Source organism: Seriola aureovittata, chromosome 13 (assembly GCF_021018895.1).
Source record: "Seriola aureovittata isolate HTS-2021-v1 ecotype China chromosome 13, ASM2101889v1, whole genome shotgun sequence".
NCBI classification, from domain to species: domain Eukaryota; kingdom Metazoa; phylum Chordata; class Actinopteri; order Carangiformes; family Carangidae; genus Seriola; species Seriola aureovittata.
Genome location: NC_079376.1, coordinates 1,016,199 through 1,041,673, shown reverse-complemented (window position 1 = coordinate 1,041,673; position 25,475 = coordinate 1,016,199). Strand labels below are relative to the sequence as shown.

The following is a 25,475-nucleotide window of genomic DNA, read 5'->3' as shown; positions in this document are numbered from 1 at the left end:
GTCTAGCATACATACAAACATATACATATTTGTATGGACTAGATATATATATGTCAATATATAAAATTGTTTCAGTTCCTTGTAGGTTTCATCTATAATTTTTACATGTACACATATTTCATATATGGAAATGTAATATATGTACATATATTACATTTACGTATGTGGTTTTCAGGTGTTTTTGTTTATCACAAAATACAAAATAAATGAAACCGTGGTGATGAAAAAATTGTTGGATAACTGTTGATACAGAAAAATACTGACAAACTAAAATAATGGCGTTTTTTGTGTGTTTTTTTTATTGGCACTGATATTTGAGCGATTGAGGATTTTCATATCCATAAACAGAAAAACACCTCAGAGTCGTCCGTTGCCATGGCGACTCATGAACATCATTATTTTGGATATCTCCTTTTGGAATGAAACCCTGACTCACTGCTGCTCCACAAAGGAAAACAGCAGGAACTCTGTTTGTACTGTGAACGTCAGACGTCCTCAATAAAGTTTCAATCAAAATATAAAAAAAAAAGAACAGAAAACATTTATAGCTTTGAATAATAAACACAACTCAAAAAAACTCGCAGTCAGGCCTGAAGATAAACGCTGATGTTGCTTTTCTGTGGCCAACCAGATTTTAGTTTAGTTACAGTTTTAGTTTTTCATTAAAAACAATAATAATTATAATAATAATAATTCGACTTGTACCAGGGAGAATAAACCCAGGTCGACCCAGCACCTGCTCCTCTGCATCACAGGTATCACCTCATCAACTTATCAATTTACAGCTTAGAGAAACTTTTCTGTCTTTTTATCTTTAACAGATTAATTGACTGAGCAGCTCAGAGGCTGCAGCAGCTGCCGCCATCTTTTAAGGTGGAATGTTTTCTTGAGCGTTACTTGATGCGTGATTGACGTTTGGAAATCAGTACACACACCTTAAATGTCAACATGACTCTTTAGTGACGACCGGATCTTCAGATGTAGATAAACATCAACACGATCACGTGACTGTAGATATTTGGATCAGGGACTGTTCTGATTGGTTCAACTGGAGGGAAACTTTTGCAGAAAAGTTGCGATGATTGGACAAAAATGGAAAGTGGCACAGAATCACAGAGATCGGTTGAATTTGCGTTAATGATTACGATCGCGACGTGTTTTTAAAAGCTGTTTTCTTTTTTAATAAGCAGAACTACCTGTTTTCATTTTGTGCTTTTGTTGGTTCTGTCTCTTCACACGAGGCCACGTCATCAGAGTTCACTGACCCTCTCACTGAGGGTCTCCAGCTCCTCCTCTCGCTCCTGGTAACGCTCCACCCCCTGTGCGGGGTGAGGACCGTTGGCGAGGTGCGGCGGGTAGTCGAGGCCGCTGAGCTGGGCGTGGTGATGCCAGCGCAGGTCGTCGCTCTCGTGGGTGATGTAGCGCTCGTTCATGCGGGACTCCAGGTTCCTCAGGTCCAGCCACATCTGGTAGTCCTGGTGGAGGAAACAAACACACCCTCGGACATTAAAATGATGATCCCAGAATCAATGTCAGTGTTTATGAAGTTTAGTTTTTCGACAGGTAACACCCTCCATCCTGACAGATAAGAAAAAAACTACAGTTACCCTTTAAAATAATAATTTGTGAGAAACTGTCATAATTTCTGTGCTAAAAAGTGTTTTGTGAGGTCACTGTGACCTTTGACCTTTGCTCACCAAAATCTACTCAGTTCATCCTTGAGTCCCTGAGTGTTAAAGGTATTGTGTGTGATTTGTTGGTGGTGGGTGTCCAGGTGGGGGCAGGTGTGCTTTTCTCTCTCTTACATTCATTTTACACGTTTAAACAAATGTAGAAATCAAAGAATAAATCTTTGATCTTGTTGATGTCGTACCTGTAACCAGGGGTGACTGAGGGTCTTGTCGACGCTGTATCTCTTCCTCATCTTCACCTGCAGCAGGTTGTTGATCAGGTCGATCGCTGCGGGAGGGGGGGGGAGGGGGGGGGGGGGGTCAGGAAAGACAGAGAGGGAAGAAGTGATGAGGGAGAAAACTCTGCAGTAAAGCAGTAAAGCGAGGGGGAGGGGGAGGATGTGGGGTCGGGGGCCACCCCTGTGGTGAGGGGCCAGTCGGGGCTAATGAGCAAAGCTAACATGATGTTAACATTTCTTCAGGGGTCAGCGGTTTGAACAGCTCCGGCACCCCGGCCCCTCAGGTCTATAGGGGCCTCCATCGCTCGGCATTATGCACATGAATGGACCACCACATGAATAGCTACACCCCCCCCCCCCACTTAAAATCTGTCTGTCTAACTAACTCTCCAAGAATTGGGCTGGACTCTCAAATATTCCTCCCCTCCCACACTCTCCCTCTCTCTCTCTGAGGGGAGTCACATGACCCACGTCAGTCTGCTCAACACTGCAGCTCACTGGGCGTCTTCAGGAAAGACTAAAGCTGCAGAAAGTCTCCGACGCCTCTCCAGCCTCTAATGTTGCTTCTAACATTTATTTGTGCATAATGACCAGCTGTGTTGTTCCAGAAATCTGACGCTTTGTGAAACTCTCATGTGGACCTTAAACACATCCAGACATTCATTCATCCTCCGCTGCTAATCCAGGTCGTGTTTAATGACGAGTTAATCACCATGAAACGTGTTTAGAAGTCAACACGTCTGTGACTCTATAACACCTGAGTTTTTCGAGTTCTGACCCAGTTTTTCCAGGAGAACTGGGATTTTTTTCAGCATATATTTGATTTTAAACACAGAACTGCGACTCGTTGGTGTCGATTCTCCTTTTCTTCCTTTAAGATCGTTCGGTTGTGTGGTGATATTTCAAGCAGAGCAACAACTCCTGTTTAAAGATTCACCGTCTCTCAGGGAAAAAACAATAACCGGCAACAACCAGCAGTAAATTCAGACAATGATCAGAGGTAAAGTTTCTCCAGGTCTCCGTTTGCTCCAGTCTCGTCTCTGAAGAGAGTCGCGCTCCGCAGGAAGTTCAGCAGTAAAAGTCGCAGAAGAGATCGACTGATGCACCGACGAGTGACTTTACTCGCCAAACCGCCAGGAAGTACTGGATGAGGAAACACCTGTCAGGTGTGGAGGAAATGATGAAGACAAAACTTGTGGAGGAGCAACCTTTTCTGATGTTCAGGAAACAGGATTTGATGTTTGTCATCACAGCGTGGCCTTCTTTAAAAACTTTAATCGTGTTTGCTTGTGGGCGGGAGACAAGAGAGGTCCTCTAAAGAGTCCTCCTGAAGCGATCTTTGAAAATGCAGATTTGCTGGCGTTCTGAGAGTCTGTCCTCCTGCGGCCGACACAAACCGCTCAGCTCCAGTCACTCCGGCAGGAGGAGGAGGTGGAGGGAAGGTTAAGAGCTCCTCAGGGATCCGGCCGAGGAGCGAGTGAGTCAGGCTGATTTAAATCTGTCTCGTGGTCAACACACACACACACACACACACACACACACACACACACACACGGAGGATGCATTTAGAGACAATGACGACAACATGAGTCACAGCAGCGGAGAGCGGCTCAGACGGACTCTGAGGACGTGTTGGAGTTGATCGTACAGCAGCAGGAAGAAGAAGTAATCACCTGTCCTGATGTTTGAGTCACAGAGAAACAAACCGTCACCGGGGTGAAGGATGTTCACACTATCTTTATCCCTTAGAGGAAGGCTGACGCACAGTTTTACAACAAAACATCTACACCTTAAAATAAAAGGCCTTTAAAGGAATTAAAATATCTTCAATTTGATTTAAAGACCCTCTGATGAAAATCCATGTTTCACCTCGTTAACGTCCACATGATGTTTTTATATAACACAGACTCATGATGATGAAATAATCATCAACAGTGTTTCCACCTTTAACTGCAGTGAACCAATCACAGTCTCATAAACACAGATTGAGGGTTTCATACGTCACAAACCTAAAGAATCGATCCTGTCAACTTGTGGGGACGGGGGGCGGGGCTAAATACACCTGAAACCTTGTCAGTACAGAGAGAGAGAGAGTTAGCATTAGCACAACTGCTAACAATGTGTCACTGCCAGTTACAAGCTAACAAACAACATACACAAATAAAAGATGCTAACTAGCTAACTGTTCTGATCCGTCTGCTAGTCTCTGGTTCTGGTCTCAGAGTCCTCCTCTGAGTCTCTCTGATGTTTCCTCCTCTCACCATCATGATGCTCTCTGCTCTTTCACCTGTCCACCTGGAGCCACAGGTGGTGGGCGGGGCTCAAGGCCTGATCCAGGTTTATCAATCAATATTTTCCCTTGTCCTTTGTTGCTTACAAAATGTCAGTGGTCAATTCTCCAATCGATTTGTTCAGGTTGTGTTTAGTGATGAATTAATGATGTTGTTGGTAATCATTGTTTTTTATTACTGTATTATATTCTGCTGGGACCTTTGTCAATAAATTCAGGCACTTGTTAAGTAGAATTGATTACAGGTGATTCCAATGAAACAGGTTTTAAATGACGTTCTATGTGGTATTAAAAATGAATTGAACCCTGCAGGAGGAACCAGGTCTTCCCTGAGATCCAGACCGGGTCCAGGTTTCTCCTCGCTGATGTTCGCGCTGCGAGGTTGAGGTCCGTCATTTTACATACCTTCCTGGGAGACTTTCTTCCAGGGGTGAGGAGGGTACATGAAGGCAGCGTTCTGGATCTGATCGTTGATGTCTTCGTCTTCATTGAAAGGGAACGTCCCGCTGAGGCTGCAGCAGAGGTGGAAACATTGAGTTTTATATATAATCTTTGTTGTTTCGTAAATAAAACTTAGGTTCTCCTCCTACCTGACGTAGATGATGACTCCGACCGACCACATGTCCAGGGAGCGGTTGTAGCCTTTGTTCCTGAGGACCTCTGGAGCGAGGTACGCCGGCGTGCCGACCACTGAACGCCTGAACGACTTCTCACCGATGATCCGAGCGAAACCAAAGTCACAAAGCTTCACCTGCAGCAGGAGGATAAAGAAATCTGTCACACAAAACCCCGTCTGGCGTTATGTTTACACGATTTTCCATGTTCGCCTGTCGCAGCCGCGACTTCCAGCTGTTTGACAGATTTTCTCCCTGGTTCATTTCTGCAGTAAAGACGTCATGAGACGCCATGTTTCAGGAGCCTTCAGAAGCTCCACCATGTTAAACTGGGATAATAAAACACTTTTAGACTTAATTAAACAGAATGGAGCAAGATGAAGGCCATAAACAACCCATAATGCACCACTACCTGTTACACTGGCGCTCTCTCAGTTCAAAAACAACACCTGGTGCTGTGAACATGTAACTGACTGTTTTATTTGAAGTGTTGATCCATCAGAAGATATAAAAACCATCTCAGTGTAGTTTTACATCTCCTCTCTCAGGCTTCTCTCTGCAGCTCTAGTAACAACAGGTCAGTGAGCCAATCAGAAGAGAGGAGGCTCTGAGCCTCTCTTCTGATTGGCTGACTGTTTTCTGAGTGATCCAATAAAAATAAAGCAGATTTCAGGTAAAAACACTGAGAGAAACCAAATCCTGCAAGGTTTGGATGGTGGGTCCAGGTGGGCGGGGCTTGGTGACTGCTTTGTTGTGACATCACAAAGTTCCAGAAGTCCTGACGGCTGGTTTTAAGGCTCAGTTTCTGAATACAGGCTGTGTGCATTTCTCTGTGGACTGAGGCTTTGATACTTTCACAGTATTAATATAGAAGCTAGAGCTGATCTATAATCACACTACACATGGACACACACCTTTACACTGCAGGAGCTTTAAATTGTTAGTTGAGCTTTTTCCTAAAATCGACATTGTTCATGACGAGTCAATGAGCTTGTCTGTCTCTATCGTCAACACCTCTGTAAATGAAATACAAAGCGCATTAAAACCTTCTGAGGCCAAATTCAGTTTTTACAGAGTCGAGCTCCATCGTCCTGTTCAGCTCTGCAGCCGCAGTCAGTGTTTGGATGGAAACACGGGGGAGAGGATGAGTGTAATGAAGCTGCCGACAGTGAAGAGCTGTTGGCTGCTGTCTTTGCAGAATGACTCACACACACACACACACACACACACACACACACACACACACACACACACACACACTCACACTCACACTCACACACAGGGACGATCAAGGATACCTTGGCTCTGATTGTGATCATGTTGTGATGAATCAGTTCTCCTCTGTCATCGACTCTCCACTGCTGCACAACATCACACTCTCTCTCTCTGTCCAGACTCTACATGTTCGAACGTGGGAGGACTGACCCTGTTTTTAAGTGTTGGTGTCACACAACCGGAAAAACAGCGACTTCTGTGTTTCGGATTCCTGATCGACACATGATTGATGTCTGAGAATATCTGGAGATCAACGAGCCACACACCTCTCCTGGTCTGACAGCAGGTTATCCACCAACAAACAGATCCGTGCTAACTTTAGCTCCAGTTGCTAAAAACCAAAATCAGACCGTTCTGGAGCCATTGGAAGGTGGTTTTGTTTTTTTCTCTTCCGACAGAGCTAGGTTAGCAGCTTTCCCCTGAGCTAAAGCTAAGCTAACCATGTCCTGACAGTCTCAACAACACCAACAGGAAGCGTAGGAAGACCCGAGGCTGCAGGACAGAGACAGTGAACGCAGCACAGAAACGTTCACTGCTGTTTCTGACAGGTGATGCAAACAGAGAGACCAAAACACACACTGGCAGAAACACACAACACACAGAGGAAGGTGGAGAACACAGGCAAGCGAACAAAAGCAGACACAGACAGTCCATTAGCTGTCAGTGCAACTATTAGCAGCTTTCTACAGTTTTCAGTCTCCTCTCCAGAAATAGCTGTTTGTGTCAGACTAACTGTTATCTCTAATGATGCATCAGGCCGGCTGTTGATTTCTCACACACTTTACTTACTGTGTCTCATCTGCACATCCTGCTACTCTCAAATATCAGGAAACAAACGAAATGCGAATGTCGTCAAGTTCAGTTAACGTTAGCGAGTTGTTACACAAAAAAAATGAAATGTCAGCTAATGAATGCGTCTCCACTCTCTCGTTCTCACACAACAGAAAAACCCTGAACATGACCAGACATCTTAGTGCATGTAGTAAATGCAAACAGTCTGGGAAACCATTAGAGACAAAATACAGTATATTTGAATAGTTTATGATTCAAACAAAGCGACACATATGATACAGGTTCATAAAACTTTTTAAGGTTTAAGAAATAAATCTGCGCACCACGTCAACAAAGAAACTCACATCACAAACAATCAAGAGGGAGAGCTGTAGCGACTGATCCATTAGTCAATCAACAAAAAGAAGTATGACTAAAAAAATGACTATTTAGATTATATATTTATTTTTAAACCAAAGCACTTCCTGTTTCCAGTTTCTCAAAAAGAGAGAAATCACTTTGTGTTTTCAGCTGCAGGATTAAAACATTTGAAGACGTCATGTTGGATTGTTGCACGAGAACTGTCACCATCAGATTTTCACCACAGGATTATTGTGGCCAAAAGAATTCACAACAACAATATAATATATATACATATATATATATATATATATATATATATATATGTGATAATAATACCATCAGTCGAATTCATCTTTATTATGTGTTTTCTGTGACAGAAAGAGCCTAATCCTCTTCAAGTAAAAATCAACACACACACACACACACACACACACACACACACACACACACACACAGCAGATACCTGTGGGAAGGAGTCTGCAGAAGCCAGCAGGACGTTCTCAGGTTTCAGGTCACAGTGGACGATGTTCTTGAAGTGAAGGTGACGTAAAGCCACGAGGATCTGACCACGACACAGAAACACACACAGCAAAGAATTCAAACTTTTCTCTGTGGAAGTTTTTGTGTGAATGACGTTTTGAAACATCTCTGGAGAGGCAAGTTTCTCTATTGTCATCGTTCAAAACACAGAGACAGCGAAGCAACTCCCCGAGCAACGAAAACAAAACTAGAACCTCCTTCTCGCCGTCGTATTCCTCCGCCACTCAAGACTAGTTCCAGGTCACTTCCTGTTCATCCAGAGTCAGAGAGAATATGAACCATTGCTGTGAAGTCTGGAGTTACGGCTAAAATCTGTTTTTATGAGGTCACTGTGACCTTGACCTTTGACCTTTAACCACCAAAGTCTAATCAGTTCATGAGTCGTAGGGAATGTTTGTGCCAAATTTGAAGAAATTCTCTCAAGGTGTGAGATACTGCGTTCACACGGCTAAAACCATCTTTTGTGAGGTCACCAAAAACGTGACCTTTGACCTTTGACCATCAGTTCATCCTCGAACAGAAAATGGGTTAGGGCCACGTGTAAAAGATTCTTTTTTCATGTACAAGTGAATGTTTGTGCCAAATTTGAAGAAGTTCCCTCAAAGTGTTACTGAGACATCGTGACCTCAGGAGTGAGACGGACGGACGGACGACCAGAAAACAAAATGGCTGCCACTCTGAATGTCGCCGGGCGTGGAGGAATAAAAGCAGAAATAGTGAAGAGATAAAATAAAAGTCACAGTTTAAAGTGGAAATTGTGCCACTCAAGGTAACGCACGTGTGTGTGTGTGTGTGTGTGTGTGTGTGTGTGTGTGTGTGTGTGTGTGTGTGTGTGTGTGGTGTGTGTGTGTGTGTGTGTGTGTGTGTGTGACACCTGCGTGACGAGGAACTTGGTGATCCTCTCCGGCAGCCGCCCCTTCTCACTGGACAGGATCATCTCCAGCATGTCTCCATGAAGCTTCTCCATGACGACGAACACTCGCTCCGGCGTCTCAAACATGCAGTCCAGGTTGACCACGCCCGGGTGGTGCAGACTCTGGAGGGGGGAGGAGGGGGAGGAGGGGGAGGGGGAGGAATTACCTGCAGCTAGAATTAAACAGTAAATCTGCTTAGCTACATTGCACCAGAGGAGAATGGCAACAACTTCAGACACAGACTTGTTTCGTTTTTTTCAGGTTCGTTAAGAGAATCGATGGATAATTGATTTTGAAGTGAATCATTTTATTCCTCAGAGTTTCCCGCCGGCAGAACAGAGCAGATACAAACCGCAGTGTTTCTGTGCAGGTGTGTGTCGCAGCCGCAGCTTCTGCAGGTTGAGCAGCGCTGAAATATTACAGGATGTCACACCCCCACGGTGTTGCCACGGTAATGAAGTCGTTCACGACAGGAAGTCTCACTCACTGCCAACAGGCTCCTCCTGTGTGTGTGTGTGAGTGTGTGTGTGTGTGTGTGTGTGTGTGTGGTGTGTGTGTGTGTGTGTGTACCTGCAGGATGGCCACTTCGTTGCGCAGCTGACTCTCCTGTTTGGTGGGGAAGCGGAGTTTATCAATGATCTTGATGGCGACGTCGCGGCCAGACTTCCTGTGTTTACCTACACACACACACACACACACACACACACACACACACACACACACACACACACACACACACACAAAAACAGGCAGCATGAACATAAAAAATGTCAGAATATCAAGAAAAAGTCATACTAAAGACAAATACTAAGACTTTTACAGAATAATTTCCCCTTTATACAGACTGTACTTGTCCACATTAGACTTTACTTCCTGCAGATTTCATTTCATTTCAGGTACAAAGTCTGAAATATACAGAAGCCCTGAAAGGTTTTTTTTTTTTCATATAAAATAAACAACAAGAGGTAAAGTCATGTGACGGCCCTTCAGTCAAATGTGGTTTATTCATAATTTCTTACCCTTATGCACACAACCATTCCCCTGCACACATCCTCTTTTGGTTCCTGAGATATTTTCCATATTTCTTTCGTGTGTTTTTTTCTGCAGCTACTGATTATTTTCCTTTTTTAATCTGACGGTTATTTTCTCTTCCAATCGATCAGACGCTCTGATGGAAAACGCTGCAGAGAAATCTTGATCCCAGCTCCCACAGCCCCAGGTGATATCTGGTTTGTCTGATCAACAGCTCAAAACCTTAAAATATTAAATTTGGTTTTACATGAGAAAAATGAAAATGATGAAACCAGTGAACATTTGTTTGAAAAGTGACTCGAGTTTAAGCAAGAACCAAAACAGCGAAACACCTGCCTCTCAGAGCTTCTGTAGAAAGATGAAGTTACATTAGTTTTAAAGTGTTTTTTGTTTGTGATTTCAGAAAAACTGCCATTGTTTTTCTCTGTGTAAAATGAATGTGAGGACCTTGAATCAGTCATTTTTTTAATTGGTTAATCCATCCATTCATTCATCCGTCCATGATCTGTCTCTTGCCCAAACATCACTGGTCTTATCATCTCTATTGGTTTTCATTGATATCTTTCACCTCCGTAGACGATGCCGAACTGTCCTGAGCCCAGAACCTCGTCAGGGAAGATCTGGTACACGGAGTTGATGTCCTGAGAAACACAACAACAGTCACTCATCATGGTTCAAGTAAAGGGTCGACAGCAGGTTCCAGTTTAAAGGAGCTGGAGGTGGAACTGGGTCCAGACTCAAGTAGTTTTTGCAGAGTTTCTGCAGGCCTTGAAAGGCCTTAACCCTCTGAGGTTGACGGATGTTTCTATTAATATCTTTGCAATAACACAGCGTGGAAATATGTTGTTAGAATCTGTGGACTCTCCACTTTCTCTCACATGTTCTCATGAGATCAGACGTGACTCTCAGCCTCTAAGATCTGGTTTGAGAGACAGACAACAACTACGACTTCTAAGCATTTATTATCCATTTATCTACTATTTTACTCACATATTGAACTATTTTTATGAAGCTTTAGACTTTGGTGAACACATCTGAAGCTCCAGAACAATTCATCCACATCAGTAAAGTTTGTTTTCACAAAACGTTTGAAGACTTTCAAAAACTAGGCTTCAGTTTTTCAGCATTTGGGCCGAATGATGTGTTTGCACAGTGAGGGGCGTTGTCATAGAAACAGCTGAGACTGTTCTGAACACTGATATAAAACACTTTTTTATGTTATATGCAGGTATCCTTCAAAAGGTGAATTTAAGAAATAATGTAGAAATCAACATTTCTTTTTGGGAAAAGATGTCACCAGTGGGAGAAATCAGCTGTGCAGGAACCAGCAGCAGTGTGGTCCGAAACAGCATCTTGACTTGATGCTCTCCAACTTGTATTTACAGTGAAAACGCACAGAAACACCTGAAGCCAGAAGCTCACGAGCTGCTGAGAGTTCAGGCGAAGCTCCTCTGATGGAAACCTGAGGAGGAAGGCCAGGCAGGCTGACAGAAAGTGGGTCCAACAAAAAAAAAAAAAAAAAAGTGAGTTGCATCAATTCGTCACCTGGTGGAGGAGCTTTCAGAAAAAGGTTTCAGTGGAGCAGAGCCTACTGTGCGCCTCCCTGAGTGTAACTACACAGCGTCAGTGTTCTGCCACAGCTTTGACACCAAAACTGCAAAATATTTTCTCCTTCATTTGTCTGCAATCACGTCTCCCTTTTCTCCCCCGTTAGCTGACAGCCTAATATCACACCTCGAGCAAAGAGGACAGAAATACAATATTATAAACCTCCTCCCCCTTCCCCGAGCTCGCTGCCTAATTACCATCTGTCGCTATGGAAACCGTTTGGCTGAGTGAGTAATCACAGTAATCTCCATTTGAGGTGCTTGAAGACGTGCTCACCTTGGAGACGGCGAGGTGCACGTCTGCGTGGAAATGGGACTTGATGTTCTCTGCAGTTCCATTTGCATGAAGGGAGTTTGCAGACATTTAAGCCTTATGTAAATCTTTATCATGTAAATGTGTTTGAAACATGTCGACCTGCTCCGGGAAAAAACAAAAATGTGACACGTCCTCGAAGACGAGAAGACGAATGTGAGTGAATGAAAAGCAGAAAAGGATTCGATGGAGGAGGAAGAGGAGGAAGAGGAGGCAGTGTCTGGTGGTCGAGGAGGGCGAAGGCATTCATCATCCTAAACTTGTGTCAGAAAGTTAAAGAGGGAACCAACAACAGAAGTAACCCAGCAACAGTCTCCGCCCTCCTGCATCAAGCTCAGAACAATATATTGGCCAATATTCAACAAATTTCAGATATATTGATTGATTTAATGATGAACTGGACGGGGACTGACAACAATTCATATTAAATTATCTGGATCTGCCCCAATATGTAACGGCTGCGTGGCGTGTGCATCACGTGATCTAGAGATTCGGCGTCGCGCCTATTTTTGTTAGACCATATTCACACGGCGGCCATTTTCCTCTGACGTCACGCTCAGGGTGGGAAACCCAAATGCTGTCACTGAAAGAATGATGTCGTACTGCTGTGTTTCAGGTTACACGTCACATAAACACAGAGACGTTTCTAGCTGATGCTTCACAATCGATGGATAATGAAAACCCGAAGAGACATCGACCCATATTCCAAGGTAAAAACAACATATTTAATTATGTACCTTTCATCACATGTTGGTCAAATTAAATACAAAGTGCATTCATTCATAATGTAAACATGAACATTTTAGGTTAGATTAACAATTTGGAGCTTTTAGGTCGTGTGTGATAAATCCCAATGCCCAGAGATTCAGTATGCTTTACCTGCATATATACACTGCTACACCTGTGTGTGTGTGTGTGTGTGTGTGTGTGTGTGTGTGTGTGTGTGTGTGCGCTCACCACATTCTCCTGGATCTGGCAGTTGGAGACAGAGATACTGATGGAAACTTCCTCTGTTGATGAGACACAAACACGATCAGAGTGAATGACAAACCCTCATACACAGTTCCCTGCAGCTTCTGTTACAGATGAACCTGTGTGTTTACTCTGGCTATCACTATATTTACTGTGCATTAATATTAAATGTTCTAAACTTGAAGTCTGTTGCCTTCTGGCAGTCGAGACACCGTCTTATTTTAATGTACTTTCCCCACAGGTGAACACACACACAGTCAGAGAAGGTGCTGCGTCCACAGCCAAGCGTTAGTCATGATCAGTTTGACGTCAGTGGAGGTCTGAAATATCTCTGATGGGATCTGTGAGTGAGTGTGTGTGTGTGTGTGTGTGTGTGTGTGTGTGGTGTGTGTGTGTGTGTGTGTGTGTGTGTGCGCTCACCACATTCTCCTGGATCTGGCAGTTGGAGACAGAGATACTGATGGAAACTTCCTCTGTTGATGAGACACAAACACGATCAGAGTGAATGACAAACCCTCATACACAGTTCCCTGCAGCTTCTGTTACAGATGAACCTGTGTGTTTACTCTGGCTATCACTATATTTACTGTGCATTAATATTAAATGTTCTAAACTTGAAGTCTGTTGCCTTCTGGCAGTCGAGACACCGTCTTATTTTAATGTACTTTCCCCACAGGTGAACACACACACAGTCAGAGAAGGTGCTGCGTCCACAGCCAAGCGTTAGTCATGATCAGTTTGACGTCAGTGGAGGTCTGAAATATCTCTGATGGGATCTGTGAGTGAGTGTGTGTGTGTGTGTGTGTGTGTGTGTGTGTGTGTGTGTGTGTGTGTGTGTGTGTGTGTGGGTGTCCACGGCCCTGAGGGCATCTGAGAGTTTGCAGGAGGATTCAGCTGCAACATGAACATTAATACCTGGAAATGTGTGAAGAGCCCGTTCACAGCCCGTAATGACATTTATATTTGTCCAGTTTCTTTCCAAATACATTTTGACAGCTGCAGGGAGAGTGAAGCACGTCCCCGGTTCATATGAAAGTAAAAAGAGGAGACAGAACACTGCCTTTATTGCTCTTTTATTTATCCCCAAGTAGATTCAAGGCTGGAAAAATGGCTGAGAGTGTCATATACAGAGGCATAAGCAAACTTAGTGCCTGTTCAGGGCCCCTGTGGCCACCAGAGGGCCCCCAAGAGTGCTCCGGGATAAGTGTAATATTATGTTAACGGGCCTTCCACTGTAAGTCTTCCAGCCTCATTCAACTGGTGGGAGGCCTCAACATAGACCCACAACACGCAGGTGAGATCATGGTCTGGGAACACCTCAGGATCCCCCATGAGGAGCTGTAAAACATGAGGGATGTCTGGACCCAACCCCAAATAAGCAGATCTTGGGATCTTCACTAGAATTTGAAATAAAGTTCTGTGGATTTGAATAAAGTTCGGCTGCACAACATGAGTGTGTGCATAACTGTAGGTCGCACAAGAGCTGACAAATATCAACAACTTGTGGTGCAAACTTGAACATTATGTTGGTTAATCTGAAACAGAAAAGAACTTGCAAATGTATTTTTTATATTAGAAGATACATTCACACAGACACACAGGCAGAGGGGTCAGGTCATCAACAACTCCTGTATATAGAGTCAGGAGTCATCTGCATAGTGATGAAAATTAATGTTGTCTTCAGTAGTAGTAGTAGTAGTGGAACCAGAATTGAGCCTTGTGGTACTCCACACTGAATATTCATTGTGGCTGTGATGAGAAGTTTTGAACTGAGACAGTAACGCTGAAACTTGACAGGTATGTCTGAATCTAGTTTAGGGTTCAGACCTTTACTCATTTTCCCAATCGATTAAAATAGTGTGATTGACAAAACAGGGTCAAGGCAGTTTGTTGTAAACTGATGATACAAATTCACGTGTCAGCATTAACGCAAAATGTTTGATGTCTCATACAGTTTACCTTAAAACTTATTCAACTTGATGTGAACTTTCAACTTTCAGCAATTAAATCCTTTATCTCCAAAAGATGAGACCAAACCTTTTAAAAACTAAATATAAAACTCAAATAAAAACATGAAAAGACAAATTAAAAAGACAAATACTACTATATTAGTAATATGTACACAGGTTGTAATGCTGTAATGGTGTCTTACTGTGTCCACTGCGGTGAGAACTATGGGAAATTCCTGTGGAAACAGCTGGCATCAAAGCGTGCTGGATGGCCATCTCCCACATCCGAGCCACATCCTGCCCCACGCCACTGACCTGAAACCAGCCAGCAAAAACTGATGGAGAACCTGGAGAACCAGAGGTGCAACCTTTTCTGGTTTATTTTTTGGAAGACGTCTGTAATTGCGTTTGAGTAATGTGAAGACTTAAAGGAAGTCTAACCCTAACCCTGTGTCCCGATTCAGGGGCCTTATCCTTTGGAGGCTGCATTTGAAGACCAATCGTGTCAGTGGCGAAACTAGACTGCCCCATTTCGTTTGCCATTTCCTGGTCAACGAAAGCAAACAACCCTGACAGAGAGTCTGAGGATCACACTGTTAAATGTAAGTATTGGGTTTCAGCTCAGTTCAACAGCTAACGGTACAACTGTTAAAACCAAGAGACTTAAAACCTCAAATTTTTGTGAAAAAAAGTTACATGTTGTCACGGTTGCTTGGCGACAGGAACTTCGCTTTGAGACGCAGCTGGTGACGCACAGCGAAAATCCTCTGTAGACCAGACCGTTTCAGTTCGGGTTTCGCGGTCTACGACGGGTATGAAGGGCCGCACCTTCGTAGACCACGTCCTCTGAAGGATGCGGCCCCTGAACTGGGACACAGCTGTAGTATAAAGAGCGACAAAGTCCACGTCAGGAGAAAGTTGTGGTGGATGGACGGGTCAACAAAACAAGCAACTTTCATACAGGAGGCCGGTGCATTCAACAAAGTTAACCATGTTGTTATCACTGTAAACCAACAAACCCATGAAAGCCTATAGCTGTAACCATGGTGATGATGATGGTGTGGTACTCCACAGTTGGTACGTTCTGCGTATTTATTATTGTAACCATGACAACTAAGGTCTGGTACACCTGCTGCCGCAGGGGGCGCTATGTCAGGAGACACTCCTATGGGTCTTGTCAGAGGGCTGGAACAAACAACCTTCTGGTCGCTCAGGTTGGAGGACTGGTTGGTTTGGACCAGTTAAGTTGGTTTATTAACCGTTCTTGTCTTTGTTTGCTGTTTTTAGGTTGTGAAGGTTCATCTGATCCTCTAGATGCTCCTGGAGAGTTCATTTTTCACCTTTAAAAAAAACTATGTCTGTTTCATAAGAGTCCGTCAATTGTAAGAGGAAGTTTGCTCAGTTGTCATGGAGATAGATCAGTTGATGTCTAAGTATTAAACTGATAACAGGTGGTTGTATGTGGTCACAGACATGATCGTAAAATAATTTATTGAATTAAATGTTTCTTAGTGAGGAGCTACCTACACTGATGCAGTGGATCAGCACATTAGCTCCGTCTCACCAGAATGCTGCTGCCGGTCACGGACGACTCGGCTCTCTGCAGGTTCTCGCCGACGTAGTAGACCAGCGACGCCGTGGCAATCTCAAAGCAGTGAGGATTGGCTCCATCGGGAAGCAGAGAGAAGGTCTGGGCCGGTTCCAGAGACAAGATCTCTGACAGAGGGATCTCCTGCAGACAGAATATACAGGTACAGTGTAATTGTTGTTGTTGTATTTGAGTGCGATCCCTCACCAGCTTCCCACCCAACAACACTGGCAGTTGTTTAATGGAGGCCAAGCTGGGAGTCTCTACAATAGTGGACAATAGTGCTTCTTCTTCTGCACCATCCACACACCTCATGTTCTTACCTTAGCTAGGACTGGAAATATAACCTTAAACTATCAACCAAGATGTGTCTATAGCACACAAAGAAAACAGGGTAAAGGAGTGAAGAAAACAGTCGGCAGTTAGCACCGGATGTCCAGCCAGATTCATAAATTTCTTAAAGCTATTTCTAAGTTCTGCAACTGCTACATAGCCAACGTTAGCATTAACAGCTGTTTATTTACCAGTCTTAGCTGTGTTCATAAGACAAGAGGTTATAACATGTGCTCTGAGCAGCTACTTCTTCAGGGCAGACTGGACACTACTGACTCGGTATCGGAAAGTGACAAGACGGAGATAGCTAGTTAGCATGCTAACATCAAAAGAAAAAAAGAAGCTATATAAACAAAGGCAAAACAAAAGCGTTACTTTCCACCTCTGGAGGCAGCTCTAGGTGAGTAAAGGAAGTTTGATGCTTTTTTTCTCATAATGTAATTTATGTTCAGGCTGAACTAAAATATGCATCTCTGGTCAAATGAACTTCTCTACATCTATTTTGATGGTGTCATCCATCCAACATTAAGTTTCGTGAAGCTAAAATCAGGATCAGTATGAAGAGGTGAGTGGATTTCATGCAAGAACTAAAAACTAACTTAAGTTAATCAAATCTGCTCACAGCAGTGAATTCAGCAGCAGTTTAAACATATGAAAAGTTTATTTAGTTTCTAGTGAGAAACTAGAGATCAGGTGGTTAACAACAAATAAGGAAGTAAATCCAGTTACACACACACACCTCCATGAGAGAGAGGAGAGTCCTCTTACCTTGTAGTATTTACCTCCGGTGTCGTTCTGAAACAGCGTGATGCATTTACTGTCCAGCCGCCAGTAATGTCTTTTCCTCTGAAACATAGAGATGAAGAGGATACAAAGAAGAAGGAGAGAAGACAAAAGAGGAAAGAAAAGAAACAGAGGTAAGGAAGTAAGGAAAGAGGAAGGAGAAAGGAAGAAGAGACGTAGGGGGAAGTACAGAGATGGAAAAAGGGGGAGAGAAAAGAGGAGTCGGCATGAAGCAGAGAAACGTTGACATCACTCAACAGAATCACATTCAACTAGTTTCAACCTTCACACAGAACTGACACATCCAGAACTGACACATCCAACATTCAAATTAAAACAAGCTGAAAGATCATATTGATGTTTTTATTATAAGAAATGATCCTGAATATGTTTGTGGCACTAACTGCAAACTCAGTCAATAAAAATGTGAAAAACCAGAGATCAAATTTAAAGATGAAAATCTGTAACGAGGAATCAAAGCGTTGCAGCAGCAGCAGCAGGAGTTGAGTTCTAGTATAGAAATATCTACAGTGATGTCGGGGGAGGCAGCTGAACTCTGGGACACTCTGTCCCGTTTCTGACCCGTCTCATCCTTCACGGATGGACGAACAGTGCGGGGCCTCCCCGACTCATCGACCTGCAGCGTCACACGCCAGGCTGAGCTCAGCTGAAGCCTCTCTGCCGAGAGCTGGACTCCTCTGTCAGCGTTCCACTGACCTCAGGGGTCGGAGGTCAGAGCCGGAGATGATGTCACACCAGAGTTGACCACGTTCTGGTGCAACAAGTCGGAAGCTCGTTATCGACATTGTGTTTCAGACAGGTGGACGGACAGGTGAAGAACAAGCAGACAGGCGAAGAGGTTCTGGTACCAGAGTGTCCTTGCTGGTGTAGTGGACCATCCAGCCCTCCTTCATCACGTTGCTGCTCTTCCTCTTCGTGTGTTTGACGGACTGAACGACTCGCATCAGAGGGATGTTGTTACTGGTGGACGGGCTGCAGGGGGCGGGACAAAGCACAACCTCAGATTTACTCTGTGTGTGTGTGTGTGTGTGTGTGTGTGTGTGTGTGTGTGTGTGTGTGTGTTGTACCTGATGGCCCGGTTGGAGTCGTCCAGGTCGGGGTCGTGCAGGTCGCAGAGGTCGCTGGGCCCCGCCTCCAGCAACAGCCCCCCCTCTGATGTCAGTGCATCATCCATGTCGTCCAACAGGCCGCCGCTTCTGTCCACGTCGTGGTCGTCCAGGCAACCTTCCACCATGACGACGTCCGACTCCGCCCCCGGGCTCAGGAGCTCTGTGGATGTTTTCAGGTAGACGTGAGGTTAATGTCTGTGGCTCGACGAGGATCTTCACTTGTATCTTTTAACAAAGAGTTTGTTCGTGTAGAAACTTGCCTCCATTTCTAGAAACTTCTCCCAGACAGTTGTTGGGCACTTTGGGAGCACATCGTTTGTGACAGTTGAATTTACAATCTGAGGGAAGAAGAGGAGAGTCATCAGGTCACAGGAGGTCACAGGAGGTCACAGAAGGTCACAGGAGTCACAGGAGGTCACAGAAGTTCACAGAAGGTCACAGGAGGTCACTGTTTCAAACAGCTGAAAATGTCCATTCATTCACTAAGTAAACAGGAAATACTTCAGTGTTTTCAGACGACCAGGAAAGGTCAGAGGTCGTGGGGAGGAGGCTGAGGTGAATCGATGAACTTACAGGTTCCCGTAGCGTCTCTTACCAAAAGTCGTTTCTTGTAACAAGGAGGTGACCACAACCACAACAACCTTTACAGCTTGAACAGAACCCACACAGCCCGTCCTGGGAGAGAGCGCGGCTGAGGTCACAGTGGCGAGATGTGTCGGCTGCGGGATGTGAAACCTCACCTCATCGATCTGACTCAACACTGACATGAAACCTTTCTATTCTCCAGCCAGTTTCAGAGACATTAACCATGTTTAATCTCCAGCGCTCTCTGCTCAGATCCACAGAGAGAGGACACTGATAAAGGTCAATGAGGCGTTTAATAAACTACTGTATATGTATGTCATTTAAAGTTTAGTAAAATACTTTTTCCCGTCACGTGGGAGAGGGTCGGGGGAACCGTCGTGGTTCTGGTTAAAAACAGCAAAACATTAAAACACACAGTCTGATGTTTGCTTCAGCAGTTTCCCATCTCCTCTCTCCTCTGAGCCAATCAGAGGATAGGAGCTCTGAGCTTCCTGCTTCAGAGGACGACCCCTTCAGGTTTGAATGGCCACACGTCGGGCCACATAAACACCTAAATGCTGTTAGCAGGTTGGGAAAGGTTAGAGGAGGTGCTGCTCACCTTTACACTGCAGCCCCTGCCTGAACAGGCCTTTCAGCAGCTTCTTGCAGTGCTGGCAGACGGTGGGTCGGGTGTACGAGTGGATGAGGAAGGTGTGGGGAACTTTGACCTTCGACAACAGGATCTTGTCCAGCTCGATGGGACGTCCGATGTACGACTGGGAGCTGGAGCGGCGCTCTCTGCCGGGGAAGTAATCCAACTGGTTCTTCTGCTGCGAGGACGCAAAGGAAGCAGAGCATCGTGAGACATTACTGATGTTCACGACAGACTCCAGATCAGCGTCGCTTTCCTGATGAAGCTGCAGGTGAACAGTCTGTTCACATGGACCTTTTTCAACCAAGAGCTGAAATCACTGACACAGACATCTCGACTTCCAGCAGCTGGAGGCCGTGTGGGTTCTCAGGGGGAAATCATCTTCATATATTCTGGTCGTAGGTACTTTAGTACTTTATTAAACCTGAGGAACATTCAGGGTTAGCAGGAAAGCTGTTACTAGAAAGTGGTTAAAAGCAGAAACATCCACAGTGGACGACCGGATTGGATCTGCAGGAAGGAAAGAATTACTTTTTAGATTAGATTATATATTAGATTATAGATTAGATTATATATTAGATTAGATTATATATTAGATTATAGATTAGATTATATATTAGATTAGATTATATATTAGATTAGATTATATATTAGATTATAGATTAGATTATATATTAGATTAGATTATATATTAGATTATATTAGATTATAGATTAGATTATATATTAGATTATATATTAGATTATATATTAGATTATAGATTAGATTATATATTAGATTATATTAGATTATAGATTAGATTATATATTAGATTATATATAAGATTGTAGATTGGATTATATATTAGATTATATTAGATGATTGATGTACAGATGCGTCACACCTGTACATCAATCATTTCTTTAACGTTAAAGGGGTTTGAGTGTCATACAGATGGAACCTGATTCTTTGCTTTTAGTTTTTTCTGTTTTGTATTTCTTTCTTTCTTTTATTCTTTCTTTCTTTCTTTCTTTTTTTTGATGTCTGTGCTCTGACTGATCGTTCGTTACTGGTCGTCATCAGTCCATCACTGTTTGAATGGACGTTAAAGTAACAGAACGTTGTTTCGAGCCTCTGACAGATTCACGTTTGTGTGTAGAAGCGGACAGACAGTAAAACAGGCGAGTTCATATTTAAAGTGTCATGTAGTGAGAGTGTGATCATGGACGGACTCACCTCCATGCTCGGACTGACTGGAGACTGAGTGAGAGAGAACAGAAGGACAGAGTTAAACACGGGTTTAAATGTACAATGTAAACACACTAAAATCTGAGATAGATAGATAGATAGATAGATAGATAGATAGATAGATAGATAGATAGATAGATAGATAGATAGATAGATAGATAGATAGATACTTTATCTATCCCTTAGGGGAAATTCATGTGTCCATTAGCTCATTGTTGATAACAGTAAAAACAGTTAATAATAAATAAACATATAAACCCTCCACAATAATTTTTTACCTGCCAAATCAAATCAAATCAAATCAAATCAAAGTGTCCCAAACTGGCAAAAAAAAGAGATTTATTCAATGGTAAATGTGTCACAGTTGTAGTTACAGTTGACAGCCATAGCAACAGTAACTAAGGGGGGCAGGGCTTAGTGAACTGACGACCTGGAGGGCAACAGCCTGGCGATCAGGTGTTGGTATCCCAGACTACTGACCAGTAAAGCATCGTCGGTGTAGTGGGGGGGTGAGGGCTCGGCAGAGAGGGGGCGGCCGATGTTGACCAGCCCCCCCGTCAGGGAGACGTTGGACGGGCGACGCCTCCTCACCCCGCTGCAGTTATTCGGGATCTTAAAGGCACAGCGCTTGTGATAGTTGAGGCCACAGCCTGGACAGAGAGACAAGACAACAGGGACGTCTGAGCTGGACCCGTCTGTCCATCAACAGCTGTTTGTCAACAACAACAACAACAACGTGTGAAGACACATCGGTACCTTCACATTTGAGCCCCTGTCGTACGAGCCCCCACAGCATCTCTCCACAGTGGTCGCAGAAGGCCGGAGCTCGGTACGAGTGGACGAACAGACAGTGCGGACGGATCTGGAAGTCTTCCACTGTGGCCGACGCTGCAGAGGACGAGAAGACGTTTGGGTACAAGTGAACTCAACAGCCGGCCTCTGAGTCAGCTGTAGACCGGGGGACACCGAGAAGAACCAAACCTTTCCTTTATACCACAGTATAAACCGGCTCATGGTTCCTCACATTTTATGTTTCACTTTATTCTTTGTGTTTGTATTTTCTTTGCATTTATCATTCACATGTCGAAGGGAGAGATTGTAAGGACCCACAGATGAAAACGATGTAGAAGTTTATTTATTTAAAGAGTGAAAAACAAAAGTCTTACTGTGGAGCAGAAAGAAACAAGATCCATACAGGTGCGACCGGAAACCCGCAGTCCAAACAACAAAATCCAAAACTCAGGAACAGAGAAGGAAAACTTACAGAAGAACACGAATAAGAAACGTGAACAGAACCACGAGGAGACGCAGGAGACGCTCAGCTGAAACAAACCAGAACAGACGAACTGACAAAGACAAAGCTCAGAGACTAAATACACACCAGGGAGACAAGGCTGATTGAACACAGGTGAAACACATTAGGGCGGGGCAGACAATCAACATGGAGGGAAACACAAGACAGAGACAGGAAGTAGAACCTACATGAGACGCACAAGGGAATTGACTTCAAAATAAAACATGAAGTAATCAAAAGTCCAAAAAAAATACCAAAGGTGATCAAACATAAAATGTCCATCAGGACAAACCCTGCTGCCGAGTCCGACCCTCATTTCACCGCTTTGCTTTTTTCACTGACAAATCAAACTTTGAACTGCTGTTTATTGGCAGCATCACCTACGTATACCTGAAACATAAAATACAATAATATAATTCAAACCGATCAATCAATCAATCTATTTGTGTAGCACTTTTCATACAGGTCAGTGCTTCACAGACGACTGAAGCTAAAAAGAAAAAGGACAGATCGAATAAAACTGACAGTGAGATACAATAAAATAATTAAAAAAGCAGGAACAACATCAGCAAAAAATAATAATAATTGTAATATAATTATTAAAATTATAATAACAATTACATTTATTATAAGAAGTTTTAAAGTTTTGAGACTCAGTCTGAATATTCAATAAAAGACAATGAACATTTTTCAAACTCAAAACATTTAAAACATTAAAAGAAAGATGATGATTCCAGTAAAACAACAATCAGAGCAAACACACCAGAGACCCTGAGACACGATGCGTCACTCTGAAGTCATTTTCCCTGTTGTAAAGTGGCTCAGTGACGAGCAGCTGCTGATCCGGGGCGACTGGGCTCGTGGCCATAGTGGCCATCTGAGCCCAAACATCTGCCAGCTGTTTCCACAAAAACCCAGTTGGGTGCACATGGCAGCACCAAGACACCCCGCTGAGAGACCCACAACACGGAGGAAGGAATCAACTGGCCTGTGTGGAGAGTTCAAAGTGCCTCCGCCACTCAGACTAGTTTCAGGTCACGTCCATGTTTATCCAGACTCATAATAAAATAAAAATTTTGTCATAATTGCTGTGTGAAGCCTTGAGTTATGGCTATAAGACAGGGGTGTCAAACTCAAACACACAGTGGGCCAAAATTTAAAGAAATGGAAAAGTCCAGGGCCGGACTGGTTCAATGTTTATTGAGAACTTGCAATTGAGTTGAATTGAACCTGAAATCCTGCAAAGCATATAACGACATTAATCATAAAATACATTTTAAAAATCAGGTGTATTCACTTTTTATCTGGAGCTTTCCATAGTAATTTCTAATGAAATCATTTCCCCACAGGCCAACAACAGGCGAGAAAAGAATTCATTCTGTAACAGCAAGAACAAAAGTGCAAAAGTGAAACATGCATTAAAGCGCAGTTTGCCACTCTGTGATGCACAGCAGTGACACTTGAACCTGGAACTGACAAAGCTCATAAGACAGTTTGTACCTAAAAACAATAACAACATTAAACAGTCCTCCAGAAAAGACTTGAACTGTCGGTGATTTAATCCTCTGCTGGTGTGACGGTGCTCGTTACATCTTCCTTTCTCAAGGCTTTTCCACACAACGACTCCTGGTGTATGATGCAATGATACGCTGTCAGCTCACCTGCGCCGTTTTCCTCCCGCATCTTCTCCACCAATCCGCTCTTTTGACCGCACATCACCAGCGCTCCATCTGTCGTCAGTCCCACAGGTTTATCCCAAGGCAGCTTCACTTCACTAACACACCTGGATACCTCTTCAAACAGATCTTGTCAGTTGTGCCCTGCATTGATCTTAATCCCAAAAGTTCTTCTGTTACGCACAGACTTGAGTCCACACAGCTGGGCGACATCTGAAGTGTCGCTGCTCTCATCCACAGCTATAGGGAGTACGCCATGAACTCTCTTCCCTTTCCCACCAGCTGTTGCTGTAGATCGGTGGAAAGCTGATTTACACGGTCAGCAACCGTGTTTCTGCTCAGGCTCACATTTGAAAACACTTGTCTTTTATCTGGACACAAGACGTCGCACACTTTCATCATGCAGTTTTTGAAAGATTCTCCCTCGGTAAAGGGCCGGGCTGATTTTGCGACCTCTGCTGCCACAATAAAACTCGCCTTTACAACAGCCTCGCTTTGGGATTTGGCTTTTGTGAACAGCCTGTTCTCTTCTACCTTCTGCTGCCTTTGTTTCATGTCCAGATGTTTGTACCTGTCTTGGTGTTTTGTTTCATAGTGTCTTATTACGTTATATTCTTTCATTACAGCCACGCCGTCTCTGCACACAAGACAGACAGCTTTGCCTTTTATATCTGTGAACATATACTCTGCCTCCCACCTGCCTTGGTCCACCTTTCGTTTAGCCATTTTTGGGGAGAGTAGCAGCTGACAGTTGCCCACAGGTGCTCCACAAGGACTCGCGCTCGCGGGCTCTCGAATGACGCGCGAACGCGCTGGCAGTGCATTGTGGGATTTGTAGTGTATTAGCGGCGCGTGCGGGCCAGCTCTAATAGTGATTAGATATTATCATGCGGGCCAGAGATAATTACATCGCGGGCCGGACTTGGCCCGCGGGCCTTGAGTTTGACATATGTGCTATAAGGTGTTAAGTGAGGTCACACTGGCCTTGACCTTTGACCTTTCACCACCAAAATCTAATCAGTTCATTCGTGCATCCCAGTGAATGTTTGTGTCAAATTTGAAGGAGTTCCGTCGAGGCGTTAGCGAAATATTGTGTCCACGAGAAGGAGTCCTGAAAAGAAAATGGCTGCCGCTCTGACTGTTGCCGGGCGGAGAAATGATAAAAGAGAGAATCCAGATGTGCTTTCAGGACCAGAGCGGACGCACACAGGTGTTTTCACTCACAGAGCCTGATTGGACCTGTTCTCAGGACGGAGTGGGCGTGCGGAGACTGTGCTTGATTATCATTTCTCCTCGCTCTCTCTCAGCGCTGCACCTGTTGAGGCGGGAAAATGCGCGGCTTTGTCTTTCTGATTGAGACATTGTGACGGCGCTCTGGCTCGCTCGCCGTGGTCTGCAGGTTTGTGTCTCGCCCTGAGCTGCTTGTGTTTGTGTGTCCCCTCAGCTCCTGGTAGGTGGAGATGAACTGGGTGCACCCCCACATCTGCTCACTCTCTGGCTCTTACGCCATGTTTTATTTTTATTCCTCGGCGACGGTCACAGCGGCCGCCATTTTTGTTTTCAAGTGATTTTACATCCGTCTCATTCTCGTGGACTTGATATCACAGTAACACCTTACCTGAACTTCTTCAAATTTGGCACAAACCTTCACTTTCAAAGACGAACTGATTCAATTTTGG

The 25,475-nt window shown here is 44.0% G+C and overlaps 1 protein-coding gene across 4 annotated transcripts in view; it reads right to left on the bottom strand.

Annotated features, from left to right (window-relative positions):
* Nucleotides 1–276: 276 nt before the first annotated feature.
* prkd1 (protein kinase D1) overlaps nucleotides 277–25,475 on the bottom strand; it is a 43,532-nt gene continuing 18,333 nt past the window's right edge. The window contains exons 3-21 of one of the 4 annotated variants that reach the window (XM_056392586.1): nucleotides 21,583–21,714; nucleotides 21,307–21,476; nucleotides 20,815–20,838; nucleotides 19,567–19,777; nucleotides 18,644–18,721; nucleotides 18,342–18,543; nucleotides 18,123–18,246; nucleotides 17,239–17,316; nucleotides 16,114–16,281; nucleotides 14,753–14,864; nucleotides 13,021–13,073; nucleotides 10,277–10,349; nucleotides 9,247–9,353; nucleotides 8,637–8,798; nucleotides 7,686–7,784; nucleotides 4,790–4,950; nucleotides 4,605–4,711; nucleotides 1,874–1,959; nucleotides 277–1,475 (exon numbers count right to left, since the gene is read on the bottom strand). In XM_056392586.1, the coding sequence (XP_056248561.1) occupies nucleotides 1,251–1,475; nucleotides 1,874–1,959; nucleotides 4,605–4,711; nucleotides 4,790–4,950; nucleotides 7,686–7,784; nucleotides 8,637–8,798; nucleotides 9,247–9,353; nucleotides 10,277–10,349; nucleotides 13,021–13,073; nucleotides 14,753–14,864; nucleotides 16,114–16,281; nucleotides 17,239–17,316; nucleotides 18,123–18,246; nucleotides 18,342–18,543; nucleotides 18,644–18,721; nucleotides 19,567–19,777; nucleotides 20,815–20,838; nucleotides 21,307–21,476; nucleotides 21,583–21,714 (2,372 nt within the window). In that variant the 3' untranslated portion in view covers nucleotides 277–1,250. Of the gene's footprint in view, nucleotides 1,476–1,873; nucleotides 1,960–4,604; nucleotides 4,712–4,789; nucleotides 4,951–7,685; nucleotides 7,785–8,636; nucleotides 8,799–9,246; nucleotides 9,354–10,276; nucleotides 10,350–12,585; nucleotides 12,639–13,020; nucleotides 13,074–14,752; nucleotides 14,865–16,113; nucleotides 16,282–17,238; nucleotides 17,317–18,122; nucleotides 18,247–18,341; nucleotides 18,544–18,643; nucleotides 18,722–19,566; nucleotides 19,778–20,814; nucleotides 20,839–21,306; nucleotides 21,477–21,582; nucleotides 21,715–25,475 lie in introns of all 4 variants that reach the window. The other 3 variants (XM_056392582.1, XM_056392583.1, XM_056392584.1) reach the window with 3 other exon arrangements.